Source organism: Dromaius novaehollandiae, chromosome 1, assembly GCF_036370855.1.
Source record: "Dromaius novaehollandiae isolate bDroNov1 chromosome 1, bDroNov1.hap1, whole genome shotgun sequence".
NCBI lineage: Eukaryota > Metazoa > Chordata > Aves > Casuariiformes > Dromaiidae > Dromaius > Dromaius novaehollandiae.
Window position 1 is genome coordinate 39,485,765 of NC_088098.1, and position 26,565 is coordinate 39,512,329.

Consider the following 26,565-nt stretch of genomic DNA (forward strand, 5'->3'; position numbering starts at 1 on the left):
AATAATGAATAGAAAGGTGCTCTGCAAGCATCTGAATCTACTTTGCCAAGTATTTTTGTAATTTACTTCTCATCTTTGTTATTGCAAACCATTAGAAGGTGATACTCAGAAGTTAGAATAGCAAATAAAATTGGTTATATGCTTAGGTAACACACATCAGGCTAAACCTATGTTTGGAAAACAAATTTCTAGCTTGGTATGTGTAGTAGCTTTGTATATAACTATTTATATTCCTATATTTTTGCTGTACAGATGCATTTTCTAGTTAATTCTATTTATTTTTTGAACAAATTTATCCTTATTGCATGATTAGTCCTTTCCCAATACCATGTGTGCATATATATATATAAAGAGACATATATATGGTTAAGAAAATTGTGATGGCGAGAATAACTGCAACTTTATTCCTTTTTGGAACACTCTTTAGTCTGATGGAGAAATTATATCTAGTACATGCTGTCAGTGTTTCTTGTTATCAGCATTGTGCCCTTCCTTTTCTCTCACAATTGGGTTTATCCCACCCTTGTGGAATCACCTGACAGATAGTGACAGCTTATGCCTTTCTCCTGTTTATTAATGACTGGATCACAAAAAGAAAGACTGTCATCTTAGTAGTGGGACTAGGCCTCGTGTTTTTATTATTATTATTATTATTATTATTCGTTGCCATCAAAAAAGAAGAATTAAGAACCCTTTATGCCTCCAGCCTTTATGTCTTTGGTGAAAATGCAAAACTGAGAATGGAAATAGCCAGAGAAATCTTAAGACTCCACTAACAAAGAAACCTGAAACTCAGCAGTATGATTTATTTGGCATGCCATGAGCCAGGGACATCTTCCATTAAAGACATGAATACAAATGCAGAAGGTTAGTTCAGATCCTCCTAGAAACCAGCGGCAGACTTCAACTGCCAATTCACAGTCTTCATTTCTATGACACTCATATTTAGGCACGTAGGTAAAAATTTGCAGGCACCTAGATATGGTTTTCTTTTTTGGAGGCAAACTTCAGCCATTTTAGCCCAAGTATAGATCAGTTACAGTGGCGTGTTCCCCAAACACCTCTTCGGTCAATTTAAGTCAATAGGAACATTGGCAATGACCCCACTGGATCTTTTTTTCTATGTAAATAACCTTTTCAGTGTCATCTCGGAGACATTGCATGTCCTAGCATACACCATTCAATACCCTATTGACACACATTCCTTATTCCATGTGCAATAGTGAAGTCATATTGTGAACATTATACATTTAAAATTAATTAAAATTGCATTCAAATTAATTTCTGTGTGAGCTTCATCCACTCAGTTAATTCAGTTCAAAGACAACTGGCTTTAAATTGCAATTAAGGCGTCAATATCTATGATTTTATTGTCAAGCAAGACAGAAAAAGATACTTTGGCTCTTTCTTTTACCATTATTAATATAACTTTAATTTTCTGGCAAGCAAATCATGTTTGTAGTGACTTTTTTTCCAAGTTGCAGCTCTCAACAGAAGTTGGGTGTGGGGGTGAGGGCTCTTTCTTTCTTTCTTTCTTTCTTTCTTTCTTTCTTTCTTTATTTTTGAGTTGTCCTATTAGCTAGGACTTAGTATTTTGACTGCAGGTTTTCTCTGTCATGCTGTCAATGTTATACTGGTTATCACCTTCCTAAGGCACTAAGATGATGGTGTAGAATTTTTACCTATGCTCTCTTAAGTTAAACAGTCTTTTCTCTTTCCTTGAACTTTTCCTTGACAGCAGTAGCTTCAATTCACTAAGTATTTTCTGTGAACACTCTTGAGCGTGCTCTCTGCGATCTGGGATTGTGTATAGTGCCATAGTATTCAATCACAAAACACCATGAACTCCTCTCAAAAAAACTCCCCAGACAAACAAACAAAAACTCATCCGAGGAAGACAGATAATCATTTATAAACAATGACAGCAAACTGCAAATCAATCTTGATGCTTTTTTTTTTTTTTTTTTCTCAACAGGTTCACAGACAGGATGTAACCTTATGTAAGATGGAAGCCTGTGAAGAAAGATACAGATAGCGGTTGGAGTTAAAAGTAGCAGATGAATATTTCTCTTCTTAAGTGTCAGCTTTTTTAGAATGCTATGGTGATTTGGAAAGTCCCCAGAGTGAACTGCAAAGTTTTCCTCAGCTCAATCGATGGGTTTTTTAGTTATTTCTCCAAGTCACTGATGTTCAGAGATGGTGTGTGATGGAAAAAGCACCATGTCTGTGTGTTTGTAGCCCCTGTTTTTTGGATTAGTTTGCTGTACTGCTGAACCAATTTCGTTTTGAAGGGCAAGGAGTGAATGTGATGGATTTATCTTCAGAAATGAACAAACATGGAAGGAATCCAGTAAGTCACAAGCTAGAAGATCAAAAGAAGGTAACATTATTTTTTATCATACTTAATTATCTTTGAATTGTAAAGTCTTTGGTGATTTTTAGTAAACTGGAAACAAGTGTGCTTTAGACCATGAAGTAGCCTGCCTTTGAGCTCACACAGTGTAGCAGTACAGTGAACTGCTGTTATGCAACATTGTCTAGTAATTTTGTTTCTAAAACTGCCTGATTGCCTGGTAATTTTGTGTCAAACGCTCAATGAATTTGTCTAGCAAATTGGTTGGCAAAACTCTTACTCACTATCAATGCTGAGCTGATGCCAGAAACCTGCTGATCTGGAATGAGTATCTGACAGTGGTCTAACGTTGTTAGAGATCTTTGTCCTTCACACGGAGTGTCTTTCTGTTGTATCCTAGCAGTTGTTGTGTATAATGTGTTTACCTGAAAATCTGTTGTTGTTGTTATTACCTTTCAAGTTTGATCTGTCAGTACCTTAAAGTAGCGCAACCAAGTAAATTCACATGCCTACAATACAGAGAATCTTTTTGGAAATTCTTCTGTGATAGACTGTCCCAAATGCGTACAAAGACGAAAGGACTGAGACTGTCTCTTATCTTCCCAGTCCATCTGTGTTACTGACTTAGACTGTGTTGACTGTGTTCTGGAAAATTTTTTTAATACTTATTTCATAAACTTGAATTTCATGGTTTATAACTTCTGCAGGTCCTTCTAATTTGCTGTGCTTTATTAGTCTTTTGATACTGCATTCCTGGATTTCTCCTGAAAATAGATTTTTTTTAATCTCCAGTTTATTTAATGTTCAAAACTCTGTAATGCTTTGTTGGTAGACTCAGAGGGATCTATCAAACTCAATTTCAGAAAAATTAAAAAATTCCTACCCAGCCCTCTCATCACAATCATTAACCTGCTTTGTTACTTTTCTCAAACTTTCTCAATTTCTCCAACTTTCCTTACCATAAGCGGTACATAATTAAAATCTCTACCAGCGATGTCTAACAGCCTTTATGGATTTTTCAGAATATGCAATCATTAGGCAAAAGCAAGACTCACTCAACCACCATCATTGTTTTAGTAGACTGTAGATGGAAAAAGCTATATAGTATAACAGTATAAATAAGTATTTTTGGTTTACTGTGCAAAGAAACAAAATCTCTCCTCTTTCCAGATCACTGAAGTGATAGTGTAACATAGAAAGTGAAACCACCTTCCTTCTTCCCACTCAAGTGAAAGAACTGATAGGCTTCAGTAGTTAGAGAAAGAAATTTTTAGGCAATTTTGAGATTACTGTAATGAGTAATGACTTTGCATTGTCTCAGGTTTATTTGCTATTCTTCTGCCAGTAATCTCTCTGCACTGATGCCACCTTTCCAAAACAGTTGCCCCTAAGCACCCTCAGTACGTGCCTGTGTCTGAGGAGGCCATAGTTCCCTGAGCTTTGGTACTGGCCCCATACATGGCCATCTCGGACGTTAGATCTGGATCAGGTGTGGGCATCAGTCACACTCCTATTGAAATAGGCAGAGCATATGACGTAGGGTTTTATGTCTGATTAACGTCTTTTATGCCAGCTGAGGGATGACAGACTTCTGACATATTCTTCCCGGTGTGCCTGGGCTGTAGTGTAAGGTCTGTACCAAGTGTCATCCAGCAGGGAGAGTTCATTCTGGTGTAGCGTTTTGTGGTTGTGGTACACCTAACCTAATACTAGGCCTTAAAATGAGATTTACCAGCCTCTTTGAATTATAGCATAGGTTCAATGAGACTGTTAACATCCAAATCATGTATAAGACTGCAGGTTATGTTTTTATTATTATATACGCTTATAATAAGTGCTTGTGTTATCTTGGAATTTTGGTATGAAAGTCACTGGCTAATAAGTTTTAAATAATTTTGACCTTGTTTGGAAAAATACAAATTGGTGGAATTTACTGGCAGCATAAATAAAACTGTCGTTAAGTCCCGGAAAATCAAATACTTGGCTTTAATGCTTCTGTAGTGCCTATGCGTTAATCTAAGTCATTTAGTCATAGCAGATAGCCCTTTAAAGTGTAGAGAATTGCTGGAAATATACCAGGATAACACATGTGATGAAATTATTGGGAAAATATATTCAGCCTTTTTAGCAGTTTTTGTAATGGAACAGACACAGAGGTATGTGATAGGAGATAACTGGTTAGAGCTTGAGACTTTCTCCGACTCCTAATTCCTACTCTTCTGTGGCACAAAAGCAAAGCTGAGAAATATTAGCATAGATCTCAACATCCGGCCTATTACTTTCTGAACCGTTGTCTGATTTTGAGTTGAGCATGTTTGAGTCCCCCTCTTTTCCTCTTCCCTCTTTTTTTCGAAAGGATTTTTTTTCTTTATGTCTAATACTGGCAGATTGGTTTACAAAGACTGACTCTTCAGATTGCCTAGGAGGAGAAAGATAGATTGTTTCAAAGAGGATCTGTTGTACCTCAAGGTCAAATGTTTTCTTTGAGTGAGCTTGTGGATATTTTATCCAGCTGTAGAAGAACCATGCAACGACCAGTGAAAAATCTGTAGCTGCTAAAAAGCTCAGGTCCTGTGATGTGATTGATACTGAAGAATTAATTGTGATGATGAAACAGAAGTCTGGTTAGTTTTCATTACATACAGGAATCCTAAGCAGTAATCTAATATCGATGCTATGCTAAAATCTGTTTTGTTAATAAAAGGTTAGTATTATGTTTTAATAAAATGACTCTTTAAAAGCAATGGGAAATAAAAGAGGTAATAGTCTGACTATTTCTTTGTTACGTCTGATATAAAGCAAATTTATAAATATGTTGGACAAAAATGAGTGAAATAAAAATGAACTATTTTGGGAAAAATTGGCTGACTTACTGCATTCAGTTCAGTTCACGGATATCCTAGTGCTGCCCTACCTGGATCACAACTGGCAGAATTCAAGCTGAACCTCTGGCATAGCTCCTGTTCTCATAAATTAATGAAAAACATTGTGTTCTGGGAAGACTTAACTGTTGTGTTCCTGCAGTATGTATTGCAGTGGCCTGCTTTCATCATGGGAAATCTAAAAAAGAAAAGAATAAAGGTGCCTAATAAAACTTTCTCCTTGTAAAATAGGTATATAAATCTTTTCAGGTCGTCTTAAAATGCAAACTGCCTAGATATTCAGCTTTTTAACAGTTTCATAGCATAGTACATACTATATGGTTACTTTCATCTGATTTGGTATACATTTTGGGGCCTAGACAGCTATATTTATGCAGTCTTCATTTTGATAGTACATGAACTGTCATGTTACAGGACACTCAGATATGCTGCTTATCTCAAAACCCATCAGTTGCCATTACCTGCATTTTAAATAGGCTGCATGTTCATTTTACAGCTGCAGAACTGTCAGGCTCCTTAGTCATTCCATAGCCCCGATGCCGTGATGGTTTTATGGATTTTCTCTGCTTACTTTTGTGGGCATGGCAGGTCCCTCCACCTGGGCTGGTACTCTGAAGTTTTACCCGCTGATGCACAAAGCAAGGCTCAGGGCTGAAGCAAGGGTTTCTGGCAGCTGCTTTTCTCTGCTCATGGAAGCAGTAGACCAATTTTGTGGCTGAGGTGTCAGGAAAAGGAGGGAGGCAGGCTAACAGAAGTCAATTCAGAGAGGAAAAAGACCTTAGGAAGATCATCATATCAATTACTTTGACCTCCTGTGGAACAGAGGCCCTGGGGCTTCCCCCTGTGGACGCTTTCTGGTGGGAGAGAAGCCTCAGGAAATTGCTGATGGGCTGGAATGAGCAGTTCGGGGATGGCCATCACCTTTGTCTGCTTGAGGACCATGTTTCCATGGCATCGCTGTGCACAGTATGTCCCCCCTCGCTCCCAGCTGGAAATGCCAAATACACAGCTCGATACATGCAGAGAATTTGGGTTGAGCGCTCTCTTTCTGCATCTATTTGCTGTTCTCACAAGGTACTGGAATTTCTTGTCAAATGGTGTGATAAAACAATATTAATAGCATTCATGTCCAAAGCCCTTGTGGTATCAAATCCGTTTCTTACTGCTTAAAATATGGCAACTCCATGAATTTAGCACATGGTAAATAGTATAGAGAACTATGAACTACCATCTTGTATAACAGGTTTCAATAGGGAACTTGCTGTAAACAGCCGTATTAAAACCCAGAAAAGACTGCTTTATCTATATTTCATCATTCAGTGGGATGCTTTTGTTTTCAAAATCCACTGAAAAATTTATAATCTGCTGTCATATACATAGCTTATACTTGTCAAATCTGTAAAGTACATATTCAGATTTTCCCAATAAATCCAGCTATTTAATTTTATTTTTTTTTCTCCTCAAGAGAGTCCTGTTGTTGGCGTTTCTTTCATAGACTATGCAGGTTACTTGGCATCTTCAAAGAGCACCTGCTAGCCGCAGGCAGGCAAAGCCAAGCATTTGAATGATGTTTGCAGCTGTGGCCTTGTCAAAGTCCAGAGACTGTGAGCGTGAGCGTGCACTTCAACATGTACATATGGATGCATGTGAGGCAACACACAAGCAAATAATACGGGTTATAATACCCTCAAGTATCAGTTGTATACTTGACCTCACGTAAACCTATGAAATTGTTTCATAATTGCAGTAATGTATAAAATGTTTCCCAGTGACAATAGTACTTTCTTTCTTAAAGACTTGGCACATCTGCTTTGTCAGCTAAGCAATTTGCTGCTTTCTGTAGTTCTGTATTGTCTGGTGTGTTTTAGAGGAATACAGGCACACTGGGTCCCTTTCCTGACTCACAGAAAATTGTGCATGTCTAGATTTGAAATCCGCCCCTTCAGCAGAATGCAGCGTAATGACATTCTTGCAGTATTGGTGATTTACAAACCGAAATCTCTGCATCCCTGATTACAACGGTGACACATGGCTTGGAGTTCTGCACATCTGCAGCACTTGCTATTGTCAAGGGTAGTTTTTCATCGTGTTTCCTTTTAGCGTCCCTCAACCAAAACCTAAACAAGTGAGAAAGTGAAGCCTGTGTGTTTTGTATATTTGATCTTTGCTCTTGATGTATTTTTAGAACAGGTGAATTTGAGGCCTTGGTGTCTCAGGTTAGAGCTTGACCCAAACCAAATGAGAATGAAGGAGAGTTTTTTTTTTTTTTCCCCCCTGAATATATTGTGGTTATTCTTTAAAGATAAATATGAGAAAGTACAGAGATCTCACTCACTTTCAGAATAAAAAGTATTATGTCCTTCAGGTTTTGTAGGCAGATGGGCCACTGAACTCAGAGGGATTTTTCACAAATACCAAGACTCACTTACTAGGCAATAAATGAATCTAATTAATAAGCAGAGATAGCAAGCAAGCCTGGAGTTGCACATGTCCTTTCTCTACTGGTGGCAGTTTTGGACTGAGGATGTATCCAGCTCCGCTGATCTCCACACTAGCCATTTGTAGATAAACAAAATGTCCAATAATCAGTCAGTTTTTGCTTTATATGGTAGAACAGTAGTCTACTGTCAAAAGCATTAGGCAGGCTTGCTATATGATCCTTTAAAAATCAGATCAGGAGAGAAGGCTTAGAAGGAACAGATGAAATGAGAGTAATCAGCATGTACATCACACCGTTCCTCCGTTCCCTGCCGGCTTCCTTGTAGTCACTATTCAGAGCACGGAACAACGTTTCTGGAGAATCCAGGGTTGTCATCATGAGACGGTTGTGTTCTTGTACTTGTGCTGCCGTGCCTGTACTCCTCATTTTAGTTTTTCAGTTCTCATTCCTGTGACTAATGTAGCCATCCAACAACTGTTTTTAAAAGTAATCACATTAAATTTTGGATATGCCAGGTTTGCTATTCCTATGCTATTCCTATTTAATAGCTCATTTTTATTTGAGGACCTAGGATCTCAATGATGTTACTGTTCTGTCCCTAAAAGTTGATTTCTTCCATCCTGTCTCTACTTTTCTTTCCTAGGCAGCTCTAACTCAGCTTTCTTTTACTCCCCTCCCTATCTTCATATATACATATGTATTTGTTCGATGTGTTTGTGTCCATCTGCCTCTCTGTGTCTCTGTGGGTGATGCTTTCGAAACAACTGGTGGTCTGAAGATCTAGCAACGAATCGTTAAGCTCAGTGTTCCCTATTACTCCTTATCTCACCACAGCTGTCAGGGGGGGTTTCAGGGCATATTCAGTGTTCTCACCAAAAACAGTGGGGTGAGGAGAAATCATAGGGTTGAGGGGGAGTGTGTGTATGCTCTTTTTTTGTTTTCCTGTTTTTGTTGTTGTTATTGTTTTTTAATCCCTCTGAACTCAGCTGATCAGGAGAACGGCCTATGGGAATAAAAATACAGTTGCTTTCCAAATTCTCTGCCTCAGCAGCCTGTAACATGTTGCCTCCCTCTTTCCCATGCACTGCCTCCCTCCACGGGTTTTCTGTCTCAAAATGTATGCTAGAAGAACTTGAATTATTTTTCTCACTGCCAAACCTCCCTGGGGCCCCACCACCTGACTTCTCTTGCTCTCTGAAATCAATACGTGGACTCTATTAGTGCATTTGTTCCAATTTTAAAAACAATCTTTATAGGCTCAATAAATGGCATTAAATGTCATTTTATCAAACACAAAACATGTGTTTAATAACTCACCAGGTAAATTCATGCCCTCTACTGCATGTTTACGGTTTTCTTTTCCTGCTATTAAAGGACTGTGATATAAATATGGTAATATCCATTTTTAATGCTTTTTTGTTTCTTGCCTGCTGTAATCCCCTATCTGCAACAAAATCTCAATTACAAATCAGTATTTTGACCCAGTGCTGCAGCAAAATAATGAAGAAATTAAATGCTAATTAATTTATTGTTTCCTTAAAAGGGTATTATGTCTTAGCTTCTCAGATGATTGCTTGGAATACAAAGTAGAAGTTACACCAGAATGTCATGAGTGCTTGCTTGAAGGAACTCAGCTGCTTTGCAGTTGTTTGTGTTGGCAGAATTTTGCGTAATCCGATAGTGGAGATGAATGAGTGATACAGTTACTTACCATCCAAGCTCTTTGTTTAGTACTAAAGGCACAATTCCCTGGTTTTACACCTTCTTGTTCGATTGCTATTAGTACATGTAGAAAGGTAGATTTAGGCATCTTGTCTTAAAAACTCTTATCTAATTTGGAGTAAGATACAATGACTAAGAAGTGGAAGACGGTGAAATCAGTGGAGGTAGTATCGCATGATTATATAGTTTGCTGTAGGACACCTTGACAGTTACAAATCACCTGCAAGGTTTTCATTTGTCAAGTATAAAAAAATTGCTAGCGGCTTCCCACCATAAATCTGTTTTTTGATTGCTCTTGTTCCTAGCTTTTTCAAAGAAAACTCTTGTTAGCCCCAGGACAAAGAACAATTTCAGAGACAGTAAATAGCTAAACCAGTAAATTAAATCACATGGCTTTCTTTTTTTGTTGTTTCTCTGCAGTGGTATTGCAAAATAAGGAAATCACAGTAGTTATTATTTAGTATTTTTCTGCTCATAACAATTATTATTTTCTGAGTAATACTTGTTCATCTGCTTTTGTCTTGAAATTGTCACCATGGAAAATCCATTGCACTTCAAGGATGCAATGCAGATTAGGAAAGGATTGGCCTGTCGAAATAGTATGCAACCATATCCTGTCTTTTTGCTTCTAAGAAGGAGCACAAGTGCAAGAAAGTTGCCCAGAGCACTGTACAGTGGAGAATCTGAACTGAGGCTTCTGGGTGATACCTTGTTGTGCACTGGGATGTTATATTGGGACTTTTATTATCCAGCTTCATGAAGGTCACACTTTCAAAAAGTTATTTTGAGTTTTTTTAGTCTGAAGTCTCATCTTTAAAATAGGGGTGATCCCATAATGAGTGGGTTAGGGGTCACCTGTCCTGCCTACTGAGTTTTCTCTTAAGTATCTTCTTAAATCTTGCAGATGATCCTGTATCCAAATGTGCATTCAGAGTAAACACAGATTTTCTTGGCTCTCTTGCTGTGAATTCTGAACCTCCCATGAGATGCTTGTTTTCTGGGATTCTTTTCTACCTTAAACAGGCTAATAAAGACTAAACAGTATAGTCAGGATACCTCACAGAACATTAGGAAAAATAAATAAAAATAAACTAAGCATCGTGCTTACCCCCAGTTCCAGGCAAAAGCCAGAAGTCTGAAAGACAAAATATATTTAGAGTTATTTTAACACTGACGTAAGAGCACTTTCTTTTTTTTACTTTGATATTTCTTCTGTCTACTTCTACATTAAGTGATAGGTGTTGCTGTGTAGTTAGGTAGTTAGAAACAAGGCAGTCAGAAAACTTTGTTGTCGTTACCAAGTTTGTGTCTGGCCATTTTACCTAAATCATTCCGTATTGTTACATTGGGATTTTAACTGGATCCTGAGCTCAGGTCAAGGATCAGGATCTTCCAGGGTGTATGGGCGTTCTTGAAGTACAGCTGAACCATTAGAAGTGCTGTTAAATCTTCACGTGTCGCAGATGGAAGTCCTAGCTATTCACTCCTCTAATTCCCTCCGAACTCTGATTCTCCAGATTGCAAGAAGCAGCATCTCTTCTGCTATTGTGTCAGAATTCAGGGAAGAAAAAGATGAGTGAGGGTTTGTACTGCAGTGTGCTTTTGTGGGAGGGATAGAAAAGACTTCTTAAAGACTACATTTTGTATATGCTAAAGCAAGAAATCTCTTGTGAGATCATGCTGTGTGCGTGCTTTAAAATAACAATAATAGCTTCTAAAACTCATTTTAGACAGGTCTAGCCTTCAGCAACTTATGAGAGGACAAGCCAGTTTGGTGCTGTGGTTTTTAGCTTCTGAGTAGAAGTGTTGTCTGGTGGAATCATTGATTGATTACCAGCAACAATTAGTAGTCCCAAATTAAACCAGATCTTGTTTCCTGGCTACAGCATGTAGATATGCACTCTGAATAGAGAAGATGAGGAAGGGTTGTCAAAAGCTTGGTACAAATGCAGAAGGGACGCACAGAAGAGTTTGAAGCCTAGCTTCTACAAACGAGTGTTGTAGGATCTTGCATGCTCACAAAATGAAATGTGTGTGTAAAAATATGCAGGATTAGGGTCTCGGTACATTCCTGAGGTCACAGCAGGCAGGCAGCCCTTTAATGCAAGTTTCTTGAGTCTGGATATTGCACTATTAACTCAAGACTATACTTCTTTGTTGTACACTAAGCTTAAATGTAAGCCTGTGCTCATGCTGCATTCCAATAAAAGGATACTACTGGGAGATAATTTATTCTTATCTTTTTTTTTTTAATATTCAGGTGCTGGTATTAGCTTTTCTGCAGTGCTGAAGTACAAAAGAATGCAAAAGTAGACAAGAACTTTGGAAATTGTTGGCGTTTTCTCTTCAGTGCAAATATCATTTCTTTTTCATAGGTGGTTACAGGCAAACCCATATCTGTTTTGATTTGAAAATAAGTGTGTGTATGCATAAATATATATGTATAAAACTAACAGTTATGCTGTATGTTTGCTGCATGTAAATGAGCAAGGTTTCTTTGCTAGGGGAGAAGAAAAATTGATAGAGCTACTGAGTTTAGTATCAATATATTTCCTCTACTTGACAGCAGTGTTTTCTTTTAAAGCTTCCGAATACTCCGACGTTAGTAAATTTAACCTTAGGATGACATAATTTGTTTTTTCGTAGCATTGTGTTTAATGTAATAAAATTGTATCTCAGTAGGCACCCCTATGTGGAAAAACACATGCATTTTTTAGCATTAAATTCCTTGAGGTCTTCTAAAATTGTTAGTATCAGGCACAGCTACTGCCATTAGCAGTGCTTTTACTCGAGTGCCTGAACGTGGGCTTTGCCGTGGAAAGAGACGGCCCCTGGCTTCCAGGGCTTGACTGGAAGGTATGTAGCAGAGCAGCTGCAGGTCCAGTTTAACATTTACTGTTCCTAAGGGAAAAATAAACCTGGGTTTGAAATGCAAGTACGCAGGTTGTCTTTGCAGTTTGGGCATTAGATTTTTTTTCGGCTGTCAGTTTTTGCTCTTCCTCCCTTTTTGTTGTTTGTGCCTTTGTTTTCTCCTTCCCGTCAGGTGTATTCTCCTTACCTGTCATGCTCCTCTGTGTCCTTGCTACGTGTTTGTTGCCCTCTGTCTGTTTGCTTTCATTTTCCTTCTGCCTTGCGCAAGTTAACTCTCCTTGCTACTCTGTTTTCAGTATGTGCCTGTGCACACATGCACACAAAGTTAATTGTGCATGTGTGACTATACGTATGTACACGTATATGCTTGTGTATGTGAGTATTTTGCAGTGGGTGCCTGCATTAAAAGTTTTAAAGTATAGTAACTAAGGCATAGGACAATCTCCGGTGTAATCATACATTAAAATGTTTTGTTTGGTTCCTCCATGTTCTATTTGTGTCTCCGTCTTCTAGAAAACAGCATCCTTAGGTCAGAGTCTTATCTCCCACTGTGTTTGTACAGTGCTGACAGGAGTCACCTGTCTGTTACAGGGGCCTTTGAGTCTTTTAAGACAATAATAGTAGTAATTATATGATGTGAGAGATTTATTCTAACTAGGACAGATATATATTTTTTTAATCTACATTTCTTAAGTTTTGTTTGTGAGGAAGTTCTGTATTTTCACTTGTTAACACCTGTAGAGCCTGTCAGTGTTCTCCATCTCAGTGAATTGATTCCCACTTGAAGAGGTAGTCTTAAAATACTAGCAGTTCCCATGTTATCTTAGTGACACTGAGCATGAGGAGCGAATGCCCCACTGTATCTGTGTGCCTAAACTGATGCCAATAAGTAAGTTGCCTGGTAAATGAATAGCAGAGGACATAGTGATCTGTAAGAATGGTGGAGTCATCGTGCCAGTACATAAAGACCGGGGGGAAGGTTGCAAATAACCTTTATTTTAGTTGACCAATGTAAACACTATATCCATAATTTCTTGTTCGGCAGGGTGATTTCCAGCAGGTATTCTTTTTGGCTTGTCTGCAGAAGTCAGATGACTTTGTATTTATTATTGGCCTCATAAATGAGATGCAAAGGAGGCTGGAATACACAAATGCACAGTGATTCCCCATAGTAGCCTTTACAACGCTAATAAGAATCCACAAAACAGTAATAAATGTGGTCCCCAGTGGTGGGCATCATTGAAACTCAGCTGTTACCTGTGATTACCACAAAATAGGCTTTTGATACCTTTAAGATATTTCCTGCTTACTTGATGTGTGGGAACAGAGGTAAATAATGACTTCTTGGGGATGATCCCTGTTTTTCTGTGCTGACTTCTGAAACAGATTTTTTCTTATATGCCTGTCATTTCTAACTCCATTGAGGTAATAAATCAATATTAAGGCCAAAATTCTGGATGACAGTTATTTAGTTTTGCCTGAATCTGCTCTGTATTCAGAGTAGAACGGTTACTGCTTTGTGAAACTCCATCTTTATTTGTGAATGTTATGCAGTAATTTATTAATAATACAAATGTGTCTATTGCTAGTTTATAGTTGCTGTTATGTCACTTTTAGGAAGGATGATCTCCTGTAAATAAAGCTTAAGGCCAAAAAGCTAAAGGTCTGTTTCTCTTCTAGCTTTGTCAATTTTCTTTGTACCCTTAGGGAGATTGCTTCAGCTCGGTTTTACCCATCTGTAAAATTAAGAGATGTATGAATCTTCATTCACTGATTTTTCTCAGAGATCCTCAGATTGAAGGCCCAATATATTTGACTAGTTTTTAAAAACAAATACGCTGTAGTCACTATTATTTATTTGCATTGTGTCAGAGGAAAGAAGTCTCCATCATGAATCAAGGTACTGCTGTGCTGCCACGGTACAAACACAGAATGAAAAACTCTGTCTGGCTTAAAGACCTTCCAGTTCAGTTGTCATCCCCCTTGCTTCTGTTCTTGTATTTACCCCTAAGAGTGGAATATGCTCTATTTTCTTGGTAGAGTGTGATCTCCTACATAAAAAGACATCCATCATTGAGGAACTAAGTTTTCCAATGTGGGAGGGGAGGGAGAAGTCAGAGTACCTGTGAGAAATTAAAAAGGACTGCACGGACTTTTCCTTTCTGTCATGTTCACCAAAAAAATTATAATGTCTTGACTTTTATTGCATCGCAGCTTTTTTTCCTCCTAATTTCACGATTTTTCTCAACCATATAACTTGGTTATCTAAATATCCTCCAGAACTACAAGAGTCTGTCTGGTTACACATCTGATGGGGGAATACGTTCCTAATTCACTCCATTTGGTTGGTAGCTAAACTACGTGTCACACACTGCTCATTGCCCGCTCTCCTAAGACTGCTCCTTACAAGGCCAGTTACTCATTGTGCGTATTTCCAAATTGCCCTTTGAAGAAATCATTGCAAGAGGAGCAGATTTAAATGGATCAGTAGGGGAGATGGAAGAAAGAGATAACAGAAGAAAGTTAGAGGATTTTCCAAATGTTTTCTTATGCCAGTCCAGGCAACTGGGGTTTCGGTCTCTTCTGAAGGCAGATGGAGCTGCTGACAGTGTGCTCTGGAGTAGCATCAGTCCTGGTGTGAAAAGAGCTTTCTGTCTCAAAATCCAAAGCAGCTCCCTTTTTAAAAATTGTACCAGTAATGCAAGCTGATTTGCAGATTTGCCTTACCAGAAGGAAAAAAAAAAAAGGGGAATAAAATGACACATAAAAAACACTCATGAGTCAAAGTCATCTGTTAGGAGTTAACTTTACATCAAGGTTCGAATGATATCTCTTGCAGAAAAATAATTTGATATTCTGTGCTATCCCATGTTCAAGAGTAATGAGCTAAAAACATTATGGACGTCACAGAGATGACCCCAAGAGCAAAATTCTTACGTGCATCTGTAATTCAGAAGTGCCAAAGAGTGATTGTGGAGCACTCTAATTTTATTTTAGCCCACTGTAAGCAGGCAGAGCGGAGTGGCTTTTGTTCAGCTCCTCCTCCTCCCTGCCGTGTTTTGGTTCACTTTTTGTTATATTGCTATAAACAAACTATGAAGTATAGAAAGGGTCGCAAAATACCTTTAACAGTACTTAGCCTGCTTCTTCCCTGTTACTTACCTGTCTGTCTGTATTGATAACACGATTAAAGCAAGTCAAGTCATTCTTCCGCAGTGTGTGCCTGGTAATTGTGGCCAATGCAAATTTATCTGTCAAAAACCTTGTTGTGTTATGTTGGTATGTCAGTTCACGGCACAGTTAGAGAGAAAGAGGGAGCTGTCATTTGTCAGCAGAGCAGCTGGCACAGCAGACTGGAAGTCGCGCTCTCCAGGAATGAATTTTTTACCCAGGTAAGTTCTGTAGCAGCTTTTAAACTGTTAAATTTGCAGCTCTTGACTGCACTGCTTTCTTGGGCAATAGCAGAATCTCGGGAGAGATTAAAGAAACAGCAGAACATATGTTTGGGGATGTTTAAAATTTCCTTTTGGGGGGGTTGTTTGTTTGTTTTTTCCTGTACAGGAGGATGCTGTGACTGAGGTGGATTGCTATGGCAGCTGCCCGGGGAAACGAGAGCCTCTCCTGTATGGGCATCAGAGCATGTAGCTATGTAATTATTTGATCTCATTTATTTGTTGTTGTCTTTGCTAGCAGGACTTTTCTTAGTAAATAACACCTGAAACCTCGTTAAAGGAAAATCAGAATCCATTACTGTTATTTAGTTTTTGCAAAAAGTACTTGCTCCTTTCTATCCTGAGAAAATGGTTAAGAAAATGCTCTTTGACTGTGTTGAGCACTGTCTGTTCTTTCCTCTAATGCTGCATGTGTTTAGGATTGCTATGGATACAATATTTCTAGAAGTGCACCACTTTCAAAAGAAATGAAAGGGTGGGAGTTACTACCTAGTGAAAGCCTTTTTAGCCTTGATTATTTCTTGCTGTGTTTTTAGTAATGTTTAAAGTTTTTAGTCTTTAGTATACAGTGATCAAAGGGGTAGGGATGAATGTAAGCATTTCTTATATTTGTATGATTACACGGCTCTAAAATACTCTGTGAATATCTTAGTGTTGTATCTAAAAATGCACCCCGGCAAGTGTTCCAGGCATATGCCGCAAATGTTTGTAACACAGTGTTTCTCCTAGTAGATTATGTTATGAACTAGTTCTCAAAATGAAATCAGTATCTGCACCTGGATTTTTTTTAAGAGGCACTATTGGTGGCAATCATGGATGAAGCTGTGTTTAGATTTTCACTAAAATACTCTGAAGTTATACTCTAAAGATGTAGCTGATTGACAGTGTGGACCTTGTCCAGACCTCTTAGATAACAGTGGCAATCTTTCCAGTGATTTGGGCAGGCTGCTGAGGAGCCTTTCAGGTTTTGAGGGTGAGTCCATTTTTCATATAACATCCTTTTACAAAAAATATTTACTAAAGTTTTAAATAAAAAATGCTTAATAATGGTCTCATTGGAAGAAAATGACATGGTTACTCGCAATAGATGAGGACTGCAGTCCCCATCAACTGCCAATGTATGTGTATTTTTGTCCACACTTACACGTTGTGACAAAACTGGGGCCCTAGGGTCACTATTGAGAAGTTACAGACATCTGTAGCTGTTCAGCTTATTGAGAATAATCTAACCTCAGTTTGCCAAATATTAATTTCCCAAAGCAACTGTAGGAGCATCTGAGTCCACAATGTTTTGTTTCACTTATCAGAGCGCAGTAATTAACTTAAATGAAGAAGTTCTAATAATGAATCCAAAAAAACCCCATTCAAAACCTATTAAGGGGGTTCCTTCATGGCTTTGTATTTAAGGCAACAGTACAAGTTACTTTTAAAGCAAGACTGAAAATCTTCTGAATAACATTTTGCTTGAATGAAGTCTCTAAGCAGAGCTGGGGAAGGAGACCCTCCTTGCAGGATACCTCTGCTCTGTGTACTCTGGGGTACCCCAGTCTGCAGTTACCCTGCCAGTTATCTATCTGGTCTTGTGTCTTAGGGAAAACTTAAGTCCCTTGGAAGAATGAGGATACAGAGGACAGCAAGAGAGAGGAGGAGGAGCTTTCCCAGGCATTCCCCCTCTCAGAAACCCCATCCATACTCTTCATAGGCACAGGCAGTTGAACTGTTCATGTGCGAATGAGGGAGGAAAGGTTGCATTCCCAGAGATGAGAAATGCAGATGAGAGTTCATTAATTCTGCCACTTTTTTTTTCTTTGCTTTTCTTTTTTTTTCCTTGTGTGTCCTTTGGAAAGACTGTGGTTAGAGAACTGCTTATCCTAGTATTCGGAGAATTGCTCCGACGTAGCAAAGGTGATACTTTTTTATGTCTTGCAAATGTGAGACTTTTGACCTGAACGACAACTATTATCACTCCTAATGTTCTAAATATCAGATCAGTCTTTATTTGTACAGTATTTTTATTTGGTCTCCACTGTCTCTACTACTTAAATTAATGCATTGTGCTTGTTGTATAACATTTTTATTAGCTTTCAATGACAGTATCAGCTCTTGGCAGGGTAAAAATTTATCTTCTGAGTAGTATGGAAATCAACTTGTTGAAGCAATTCACTTCAACAACATACTGTCAGCTGCTCACTTTTTTTTTACATGCACAGGCATACATGCAAGTTTTGAAAACCCAGCTGCAGGAAACCTCAGAGTTTTGGTGCTATAGATTCCTCTCTGCATGAAAATACACTGGCAGATTAACACTTTGAGCAATTTCAGATGCATGCAAATGCGAGGTTAACTTTTTTCTACTTCCAAGACATTCAGTATTTTTTGTGAGCTGTGTCTACGTTTCCATTCGCATGGAAATACATGCAGAAGATGAGAATACTGTTCTACAATTTCATGAGGCTGATTTCTAGTGAGGATTAAATTAGGCTCTTCAGACAATGTATCCATAAAGGCCACTGAAAAGAAAATGAAACAGTCGATTATCAGGGAAAAAGAACAGATTGCCCTCCTTAAATGAAAATCTGCAAAAAACTGTTATTTAATATGCATTTAATATCTTTATCTATGCCCTGTAATTTTCACATGAGCTTTTCCCATCTTTTTATATTCTTGGCACAAATCAAGGAGAGTTTGATTATCTGGTTTGTGTAAACTTTAAAAGAGTGGATCCTGATTAGGAAATTTGTTGTATTACGAGGTGATGGACACTTGCATTTCCTTGCTGTTTACTACTTTTTTTTTTGAATAAAAAATGCCCATAAATGAGCTTTGAAAAAATGCTTGCAGCACTCATTTTAATGAGTAATGCAGATACTGTCTCAAATGATTTATTTGATATGCAATTGTCCCTATCATTCAATATTTTGACTCATTGATCATTTGACAAATAAAGGTTTGTCCTTCACAGGGGATAGGGAGAGATACGTATTTTCTACCTAGAGAATAGATGAGTGAATGAATGAATGCAAAGTTATAGTAATAGGGATAAAAGGAGCAGCTCTGCATCTGTGCACTGTGGTACCTTCTGGTAACTGAGGACGCTGACAAAATGCTAAAAACTTCAATGCCTCTACACGCCATCCACAGCCCAAACTCCTTGAAACTGGAATTGTGATAAAGTCCATCCTGTGACCTAAGCTTGTCAGGTGTCTGGCTGACTATTGTTCACCACTGAAGTATTGGTCTTTTTCTGTTACTGCAGTCTATTTTCTTTCTCTGTATTTTTTCTTTTTTTTTTCTTCTCCCCTCCTCTTTCTCATGCTATTTTATCATAAAATTGAAGTTACAGGCTTTTTGGTACAAGGGTTTCCTTTTTAAGACATGTCTATGCAGTGCTTGGGATATTAAGCTTCCAACTTAATGCTTCAGTTTTAAGTTAGTCATCTTACTTTTGATAAAATTTAGAAAATACTTTTTTTTAATGCTACTAAGAGAATGCAGATGGATCTGGCTCATACATTGTGACAGCTCTGGGTGGAAAGCTGTCTATTTTAGTGCTGTCATTTTGCAGGTAGGCACCTGCTGGATGTTTGCATGCCACATGCAAATACCTGTGTTTGGCTTGGCCTTGACAGCAGCTCCCCCGGGGAAGAATAAGTCATTACTAGCATTATTCTTACTATGGTTATTTCTTAGTAATTTATATTCAGGAAGCTCTTTGGAGCTCTAGTCAGGGCCAGGAAGTCCTGTGGTGGTAACACTCCTTGTATATGCACATATCATAGGCTGAATTGAGAAATTTGCAGTCTAAACAAAAGCAAGCAGCCTATTTATAAGCAACCAGTTTACTTGAAGAGCTTTCTGACATCAGACACCTTCTTTTTACTTGTAAAGACATGTACCTCCACTATACAGCAGTATATATGTTTGTAAATGTCCTGAATAAAATGTGGTATTTGCAGGTTGTAAAGCTAGCCATAATGGAGCATATTTTTAGTGCAGAACAATTTGACAAAGTTAATATTTAGAATGCTACAGAAGGGCATAACTCAGTGGTGTTTGTTAGCACGCATGTAGATTTACTTTCATTTAAAGACACAGTCAAAGTGACGTGGCAGCAATGCCGGCTTTCTCTGGGTAAGACGAGATGACCTGTTCAGGACTTGCTCTTACCAGGTTCCATTTCAGTGATACTGTTATCCCACAGGCTTGCCTGAACGTTTTTTAGCACTTCCTCTACTATGTTTTATAAATAAAACAAGTAGCTTAATGGAAGTGTTAGTTAATTTAATTTTTATTTAAATTAGGCATGACACTGTTCATGACTGTTAACTGTAGTACTGTTAATTAATGCTAAGATGCCATAAAAATCATTTTTCTCATCCTTTCTCCCTGATTTAAGTGAGGCGATGATGTTGATTGCACAGGAATAGACTCTTTGAAGGAGAAAATGGTAGAGTGCAGTAAGACTTCACTAGCTTTCATAGTTTTTGGATTAATCCAGCAGTGTTTGTGTTACAGGAGTATCTGCAGCCTATATCTAAAGCCAGACCACATTGTGCTGGTCACCGTACAAAATCATGTGGAGAAATGATTTTTGCCCTGGAATCTGTGTGCTCGGTCAAAATCTAAATGAGGAGATGGTGCAAATACATTTCATACCTTGATTCCTCAGTATCTTTGTATTCTTCAGTTAATGAATTCTCTCAGTCATGGTAGCAGTAATGCAGCAGGGCTGCTGTATTGCAGGCCAGCTTTATTGTTTCTTAGGTGTACGTTTTTGCCAGTAGTTTAGTGACAAAAGTTTTGTGGGATTAGTTATTGGCTCCATGCTGGAACTTTCTGTGACTTACTTGATGTTTTTTTTACTATCATCTCATATGAAGAAGAGAAGTATGATTTAGTTGTGTGCGAAATTATAGTCAACTTGTACTGAAGCACGTGCATGAGGGCACATGGTGTGTACGTGCAGAAAGGGAAGTGACTGGGCTAGCCTGCTTCAGTGGAATTTGTCTGATAAATGAAAGTGAAGGGGACTTCAGGCATTACTGACTTTGAAGCTAGTAACCACGAGATACTTGAGCTACCAGTGAGGGGAGGAAGGAAGGAGAGCTTTCAAATATTATGAAGAGACAGCATATTTGAATCTACAGAAAAGGATCTTTTCATTTGTATCCAGTAGAATTCAGGATATGGTTTGATGGCGATACTTTATCCTCATGACATTTTGTCACAATTGAAGTTACATCTGCTAGAATATCAGCAGGTTTGGTGAACTTCTCCCTGCATGAGTAGGCAGGTCTTGTATTTAAACGGAGATGACTCCTGAATTAGAGACGCATATGGAAGCTCGTAAGTAAAGCAGAGATTTTATAACAGGAAAATGTAGTGGTGTTGTTACATGTTCTCAGTGAGCATGATGGTCGATATAATATAAGAAAAGCATTGATATCAGTAAAGATTCATATCCATATCAGCTAAATTATTATCAGTGTTTCTAAGGAAGATTTCTAATTCCTCTTATGGTTGGTTTATGCAGCATGTAGTCTCGAAAGCCTTAATTATTTTGCAAATAGCATTTTATTTTTTCTTTCCTTTAAGAAAGCATTGTGATGGTGTTATATTCCACTAGCAGCTTGGACTTACATAGCAAATTCTGTCAGTAAATATTTCTTACATCATTAATGCCATGTTTTCTTCTTAGTGTTCTGAAGACTAGCATATGAAGTCATAATGTTGAATAACAAATCGTGAACTTGAATTTGGAATAGGTCAGCTTTGATTAGCACAAAAGAAACTCCTGCAGCTGAGCTCACAGTACAGTTTGGGTGATCAAGTGCTTGTAAGAGAATCTGCGTTTACAGAAGACAGAGGAGCCCATTATAATTGTCCTTGTTTGTAAGTGTCTGCCTCTTTGCTACTAGACATCTTGTGTGGTTATTTACGGTTGTAAAAATACAGCTCAAACCATCTTTACTGTTTTGGCTCAAGCATTATTATACAGTAGTTCCTAAGTCAATTTACTCCATAGAGTTGTTAGTACTGCTTTCAGGATAGACGTTTGTCTTTAGCTACATCTGTATGATTCCACTGGAAGATAAGAGGCTTTTGTCCAAGAACAGCTGAAATCAAAATGTAAAGACCTTTAAGTTACACATACGCTGCTGAGAGCAAAATTTGATCTGCAGAAGTTATTTTCTGCAGTTGGTGTTACACAAGCTAAAAAGAAAACTGCCTTATTTTCAGCTTCAAGGTGGAGTTGATAAAACTTCCCCCCCCCAAGTAGATTTGTCATGGGAATAGAAAAAGCCTTGAAATTTCGGAGAGGACCAAAATGCTTTATATTTTGCTTTCAAGAATTTTAAGAAAGAAACATTGTCATTGAATGCAGCAATGGAATCAGGTAGTGTTTAGTATTCCCAGCCTGTCTCAGCAACAAGCTTCGTAAAAAACTTCATACTTGTAATGCGCTGCCATCCTTTAGCATTATACTTCTGCTACAGATCCTTGATACGGAGAGACTAGTTGGAGGGGTGGTTGTGTTGTTTCTTTTCATACGACTTTTTGTATGATTCTAACCTTAAGGAAAAGGAACGAGAGGTTTTTTGAGGGGCCGCTGTCCTCACAAAAGTATTGTCAATTTAGATATCAACAAGAGTGTTGATGTTCATGTCATCACAACAGGAGTGTGAAGAAACTCCAGTCCTCTAAAAGGGCAAGAAGGAGGACCCAGGAAACTACAGGCCCATCAGCCTCACCTCCATCCCTGGAAAGGTGATGGAACAGCTCATCCTGGATGTCATCTCTAAGCATGTGGAAGAAAAGAAGGTGATCAGGAGTAGTCAGCATGGATTCACCAAGGGGAAAGCATGCTTAACCAATCTAATAGCCTTCTATGATGGGATGACTGGCTGGGTAGATGAGGGGAGAGCAGTGGATGTTGTCTACCTTGACTTCAGCAAGGCTTTCAACACTGTCTCCCATAACATCCTCACAGGTAAGCTCAGGAAGTGTGGGTTAGATGAGTGGACAGTGAGGTGGACTGAGAACTGGCTGAATGGCAGAGCTCAGAGGGTTGTGATCAGTGATGCAGTCTAGTTGGAGGCCTGTAGCTAGCGGTGTCCCCCAGGGGTCAGTACTGGGCCCAGTCTTGTTCAACTTATTCACCAGTGACCTGGATGAAGGGACAGAGTGCACCCTCAGCAAGTTTGCTGATGATACAAAACTGGGAGGAGTGGCTGATGCACCACAGGGCTGTGCTGCCATTCAGAGGGACCTGGACAGGCTGGAGAGCTGGGCAGAGAGGAACTTCATGAAGTTCAACAAAGGCAACTGCAAGGTCCTGCACCTAGGGAGGAATAACCCCATGCACCAGGAGAGGTTGGGGGTTGACCTGCTGGAAAGCAGCTCTGCGGAGAAGGGCCTGAGAGTCCTGGGGACAAGTTAACCATAAGCCAGCAATGTGCCCTTGTGGCCAAGGTGGCAGCCAATGGTATCTTGGGGTGCATTAGGAAGAGTGTTGCCAGCAGGTCGAGGGAGGTGACCCTCCACCCCTACTCAGCCTTAGTGAGGCCACACCTAGAGTAGTGTCCAATTCTGGGCTCCCCAGTACAAGAGAGACATGGAGCTACTGGAGAGAGTCCACTGGAGGACTATGAAGATGATTAAGGGACTGGAGCATCTCTCCTATGAGCAAAGGCTGAGAGAGCTGGGCCTGTTTAGCCTGGAGAAGAAAAGACTGAGAGGAGATCTTATCAATGTATCAGTGTTGAGGGTGTCAAGATGATGGGGCCAAACTATTTTCAGTGGCGTCCGGTGACAAGACAAGAGGCAACGGGCACAAACCGAAATGCAGGAAGCTCCATCTGAACCTGAGGAAAAACTTCTTTACTGTGAGGGTGACAGAACACTGGAACAGGTTGCCCAGAGAGGTTGTGGAGCCTCCTTCTCTAGAGATACTCAAAACCCACCTGGATGAGATCCTGTGCAACGTGCTCTAGGGAACCCTGCTTGAGCAGGGCGGTTGGACTAGATGATCTCCAGAGGTCCCTTCCAACCTCAACCGTCCTGTGATTCTGTGAAAATTTTCTCTCTGTGTATACTGCCAGCCACCTTGCACTGCTACGGTAATCAAGTGCATCAACACTGTTGATTACAGAACCTGTCCATGTACTGTATGAAAGTACGGAGGGAAAGTATTTTTGAAGGACTTTTGGGTTGATTTTACCATTTTCATCTCTTCTCTCCCAAATCAGGAAGGCATGCGCACATATATGTATAAAGATTGCTTATTATCTTTCATCTCTAAATTGTTACCATGCTAAAAAAAATATACTGAATTGAAACTATGCTTATGCTTATGCTTATGAAGTAGAAATCCCCATCAGAAGAAAGGAGGAATGGGAGCTTTAAACACTTATTGTTCTAAGTGTAGGCCCCTAATATTTATGAGTAGTGTTTTTGGCCTTTGAGCAAAAGAAGTGGGGTATTGATATGTATGGACACTATAAGGATTTGCTTTTGATCCCACGGAAGTTATGAAATAGCAGTCAGAATGGGCTTCATGCATTTAAAGTTTACTCGGTATTTTTAAGCTAAAAATTTTATTTCATCTTTCCTTACAAAATTCTAGTCTTTTGATTTAGAAGAGGTCTGTGTTCTCATTTTTTTTTCCTTCAGGCTTGATAGCTATAGTCCAAACCTTCTTTTAAATTAATTTAGCTGTTGGTTTTCAATTTGCCCTCTTTTATACCATATATGAAACTTACCTGTATTTCAATGAGCATTAATCTGGAATGTCTATTTATAACAATGATCTTATATTAATAATCTTTCTTTGCCATACTCCTAATCTATTTGTGTGTGGCTGGAGTCACAGTGTGAAAATAAAGGTTGTCTTTTTCTATTTTTGGTCTTTGCTGATAGCCTTTTTGATTTGATATTTTAAACTTTACTATTAGCTTAAAAATGAGATTGATATTGAAATATAGCTTAAAACAGCAACCATACAAATAATAATTTAATCTTTTTGTAAAATTCATTCATGGCTTTAAAAATGCTTCTTAAATGTAGTACATACATAGCACTGGCCTAATAATTCTTAAAAGTTACGAGGAGTATATTAACCAAGCATTAGTGGGTTTGTGTTAACCACCTGTAATCTTCTTCCATTATCAGTTTACACATATTTATATATATACACACATCCACGTGCGCGCGCACACACATACACACACACACTTAGATTTTTATACATACATATAAATGTATGTACTATTCCTTTATTTAATGCTGCAATAACATATAGAAGTCAGATGAACTCTTTTAAGCATGACCATGCTTCCACCGGTGGTGGAGGGTCAGCTTAATAATGTATAAGTTATTTGATTTAAATGTTCTCTTTGGAAACAATTCTGTCAGTCCTCAGAAATAAATAAATACATATAAAGGACAGAACTGACAGGAAGAGAGATATTTGGAAGGCACTGAAGGAGAATGAATCAATTTGCTGATGCATTATTGCTATTCTGATCTTGTTTTTTTAATGACTTTCAAGGAAGTAGCTGATACAGTGGGAAATTTATACAGGCATATCATGTTAGGCCCATTCACTCATAAAATTCATAAATATGATCAGATAAGACTCCAGAATTATGCCATTCAGACAATTTACTGTATTTTAATAGACATGCAAATAGGATTAGAGATGTTCAGGTTCGTTACTGTTTGACATCCTTGAGCTGCTGTAAATAGTGGGAACATCCTTGTCTGCTGCGAGTTTGTCAGACTGTCTGCTACTGCCTGAAGAAATGTGCAGTAAGGCCTTGCTAGATGGGATCACGGTGTTGTCTGTGACACTTCTCTGTCTGCCTCTCTCATATAGTGAGGGTGAGGTATCCCATATATTAAAATGGCTGTGGTTTATCTTACACTAGACCAGAAGTTTTGTGGTAAGTCCAATCTGATAGAACTGGACTGCTTCGTCCACCCCACAGAGGTCTGATCTCCAAAACACTGATAGCCATGTCCTTGTGTGTGTAGCAAAAACAGACCAGGAGAAGCGAATCCCACAGATTTATTACCTCTGACAGTGGACAAAATGGATAACATGAACTTAAAATGTTTCTGTGGAGGTTATAACATTTTTATACTTATTTTAACTGTTCAACTCGCATGTTTTGATTTTCTTTGTTTTGGTTTTTATATCCTCTAGGTGCATTTGGCCAGACACAGCATTTACAAATTCAGTGACTTCCCTCAGTAAATAATCCAACAGTTGAAAAGAAAACTGAGTTTATGTATAAATGTGTCCACTGTACAAAAGAAATCCCAGATACCAGTTATGCTCTCTGTTCATGTGGTCTCCACAAAAATAATAGTTCAACTTGCAAACAGGCCTGAAAGTGAACAAATCCAATCTGAGCTACTGGATCCAGTGAAATGGGCAGACTATAAAGCTTGGGGGTTTCCCAGGTGGAAGTTCTGCTGAGACTTTCCTTTGTTTTACACTGAAAAATACTCACTTTTGGCAGTATAGGTTGGGAAGAGAATCAGAAAGGGGCTGAGAAGTCCAGTGAAAGGTTTGTTGCTAATCCTTATGCCTTAAACTGTAGATGTAAATCCTCAGACGAATTGTATTATTTGCTTCCAGCCTTGATTTTGAAATACTTTTAAGCACTGTGGGAGACTGATCGTGTCAGTGCAGCACACGTCCTGGATCAGTGTGGCCTATCTCTGAAAAAATGGTTGCAATCAAGGAGCAAGAGGTACAAATCAGAACTCCTTTTACCTGGCCGTTCAGTGTCAGCAGAAGTTGTAGTCAAACCAGCGTCCACGGGCCATGCTCTTCAG

General features: G+C 38.7%; 1 protein-coding gene across 1 annotated transcript in view; it reads left to right on the top strand.

The window, feature by feature from the left end:
* The window catches only part of NAV3 (neuron navigator 3), a 558,174-nt gene that overhangs the window by 134,076 nt on the left and 397,533 nt on the right, over positions 1–26,565 (top strand). The window contains exon 2 of the mRNA XM_064509436.1: positions 1,976–2,380. Coding sequence (XP_064365506.1) covers positions 2,309–2,380 — 72 coding nt within the window. The 5' untranslated portion in view covers positions 1,976–2,308. The remainder of the gene's footprint in view (positions 1–1,975; positions 2,381–26,565) is intronic.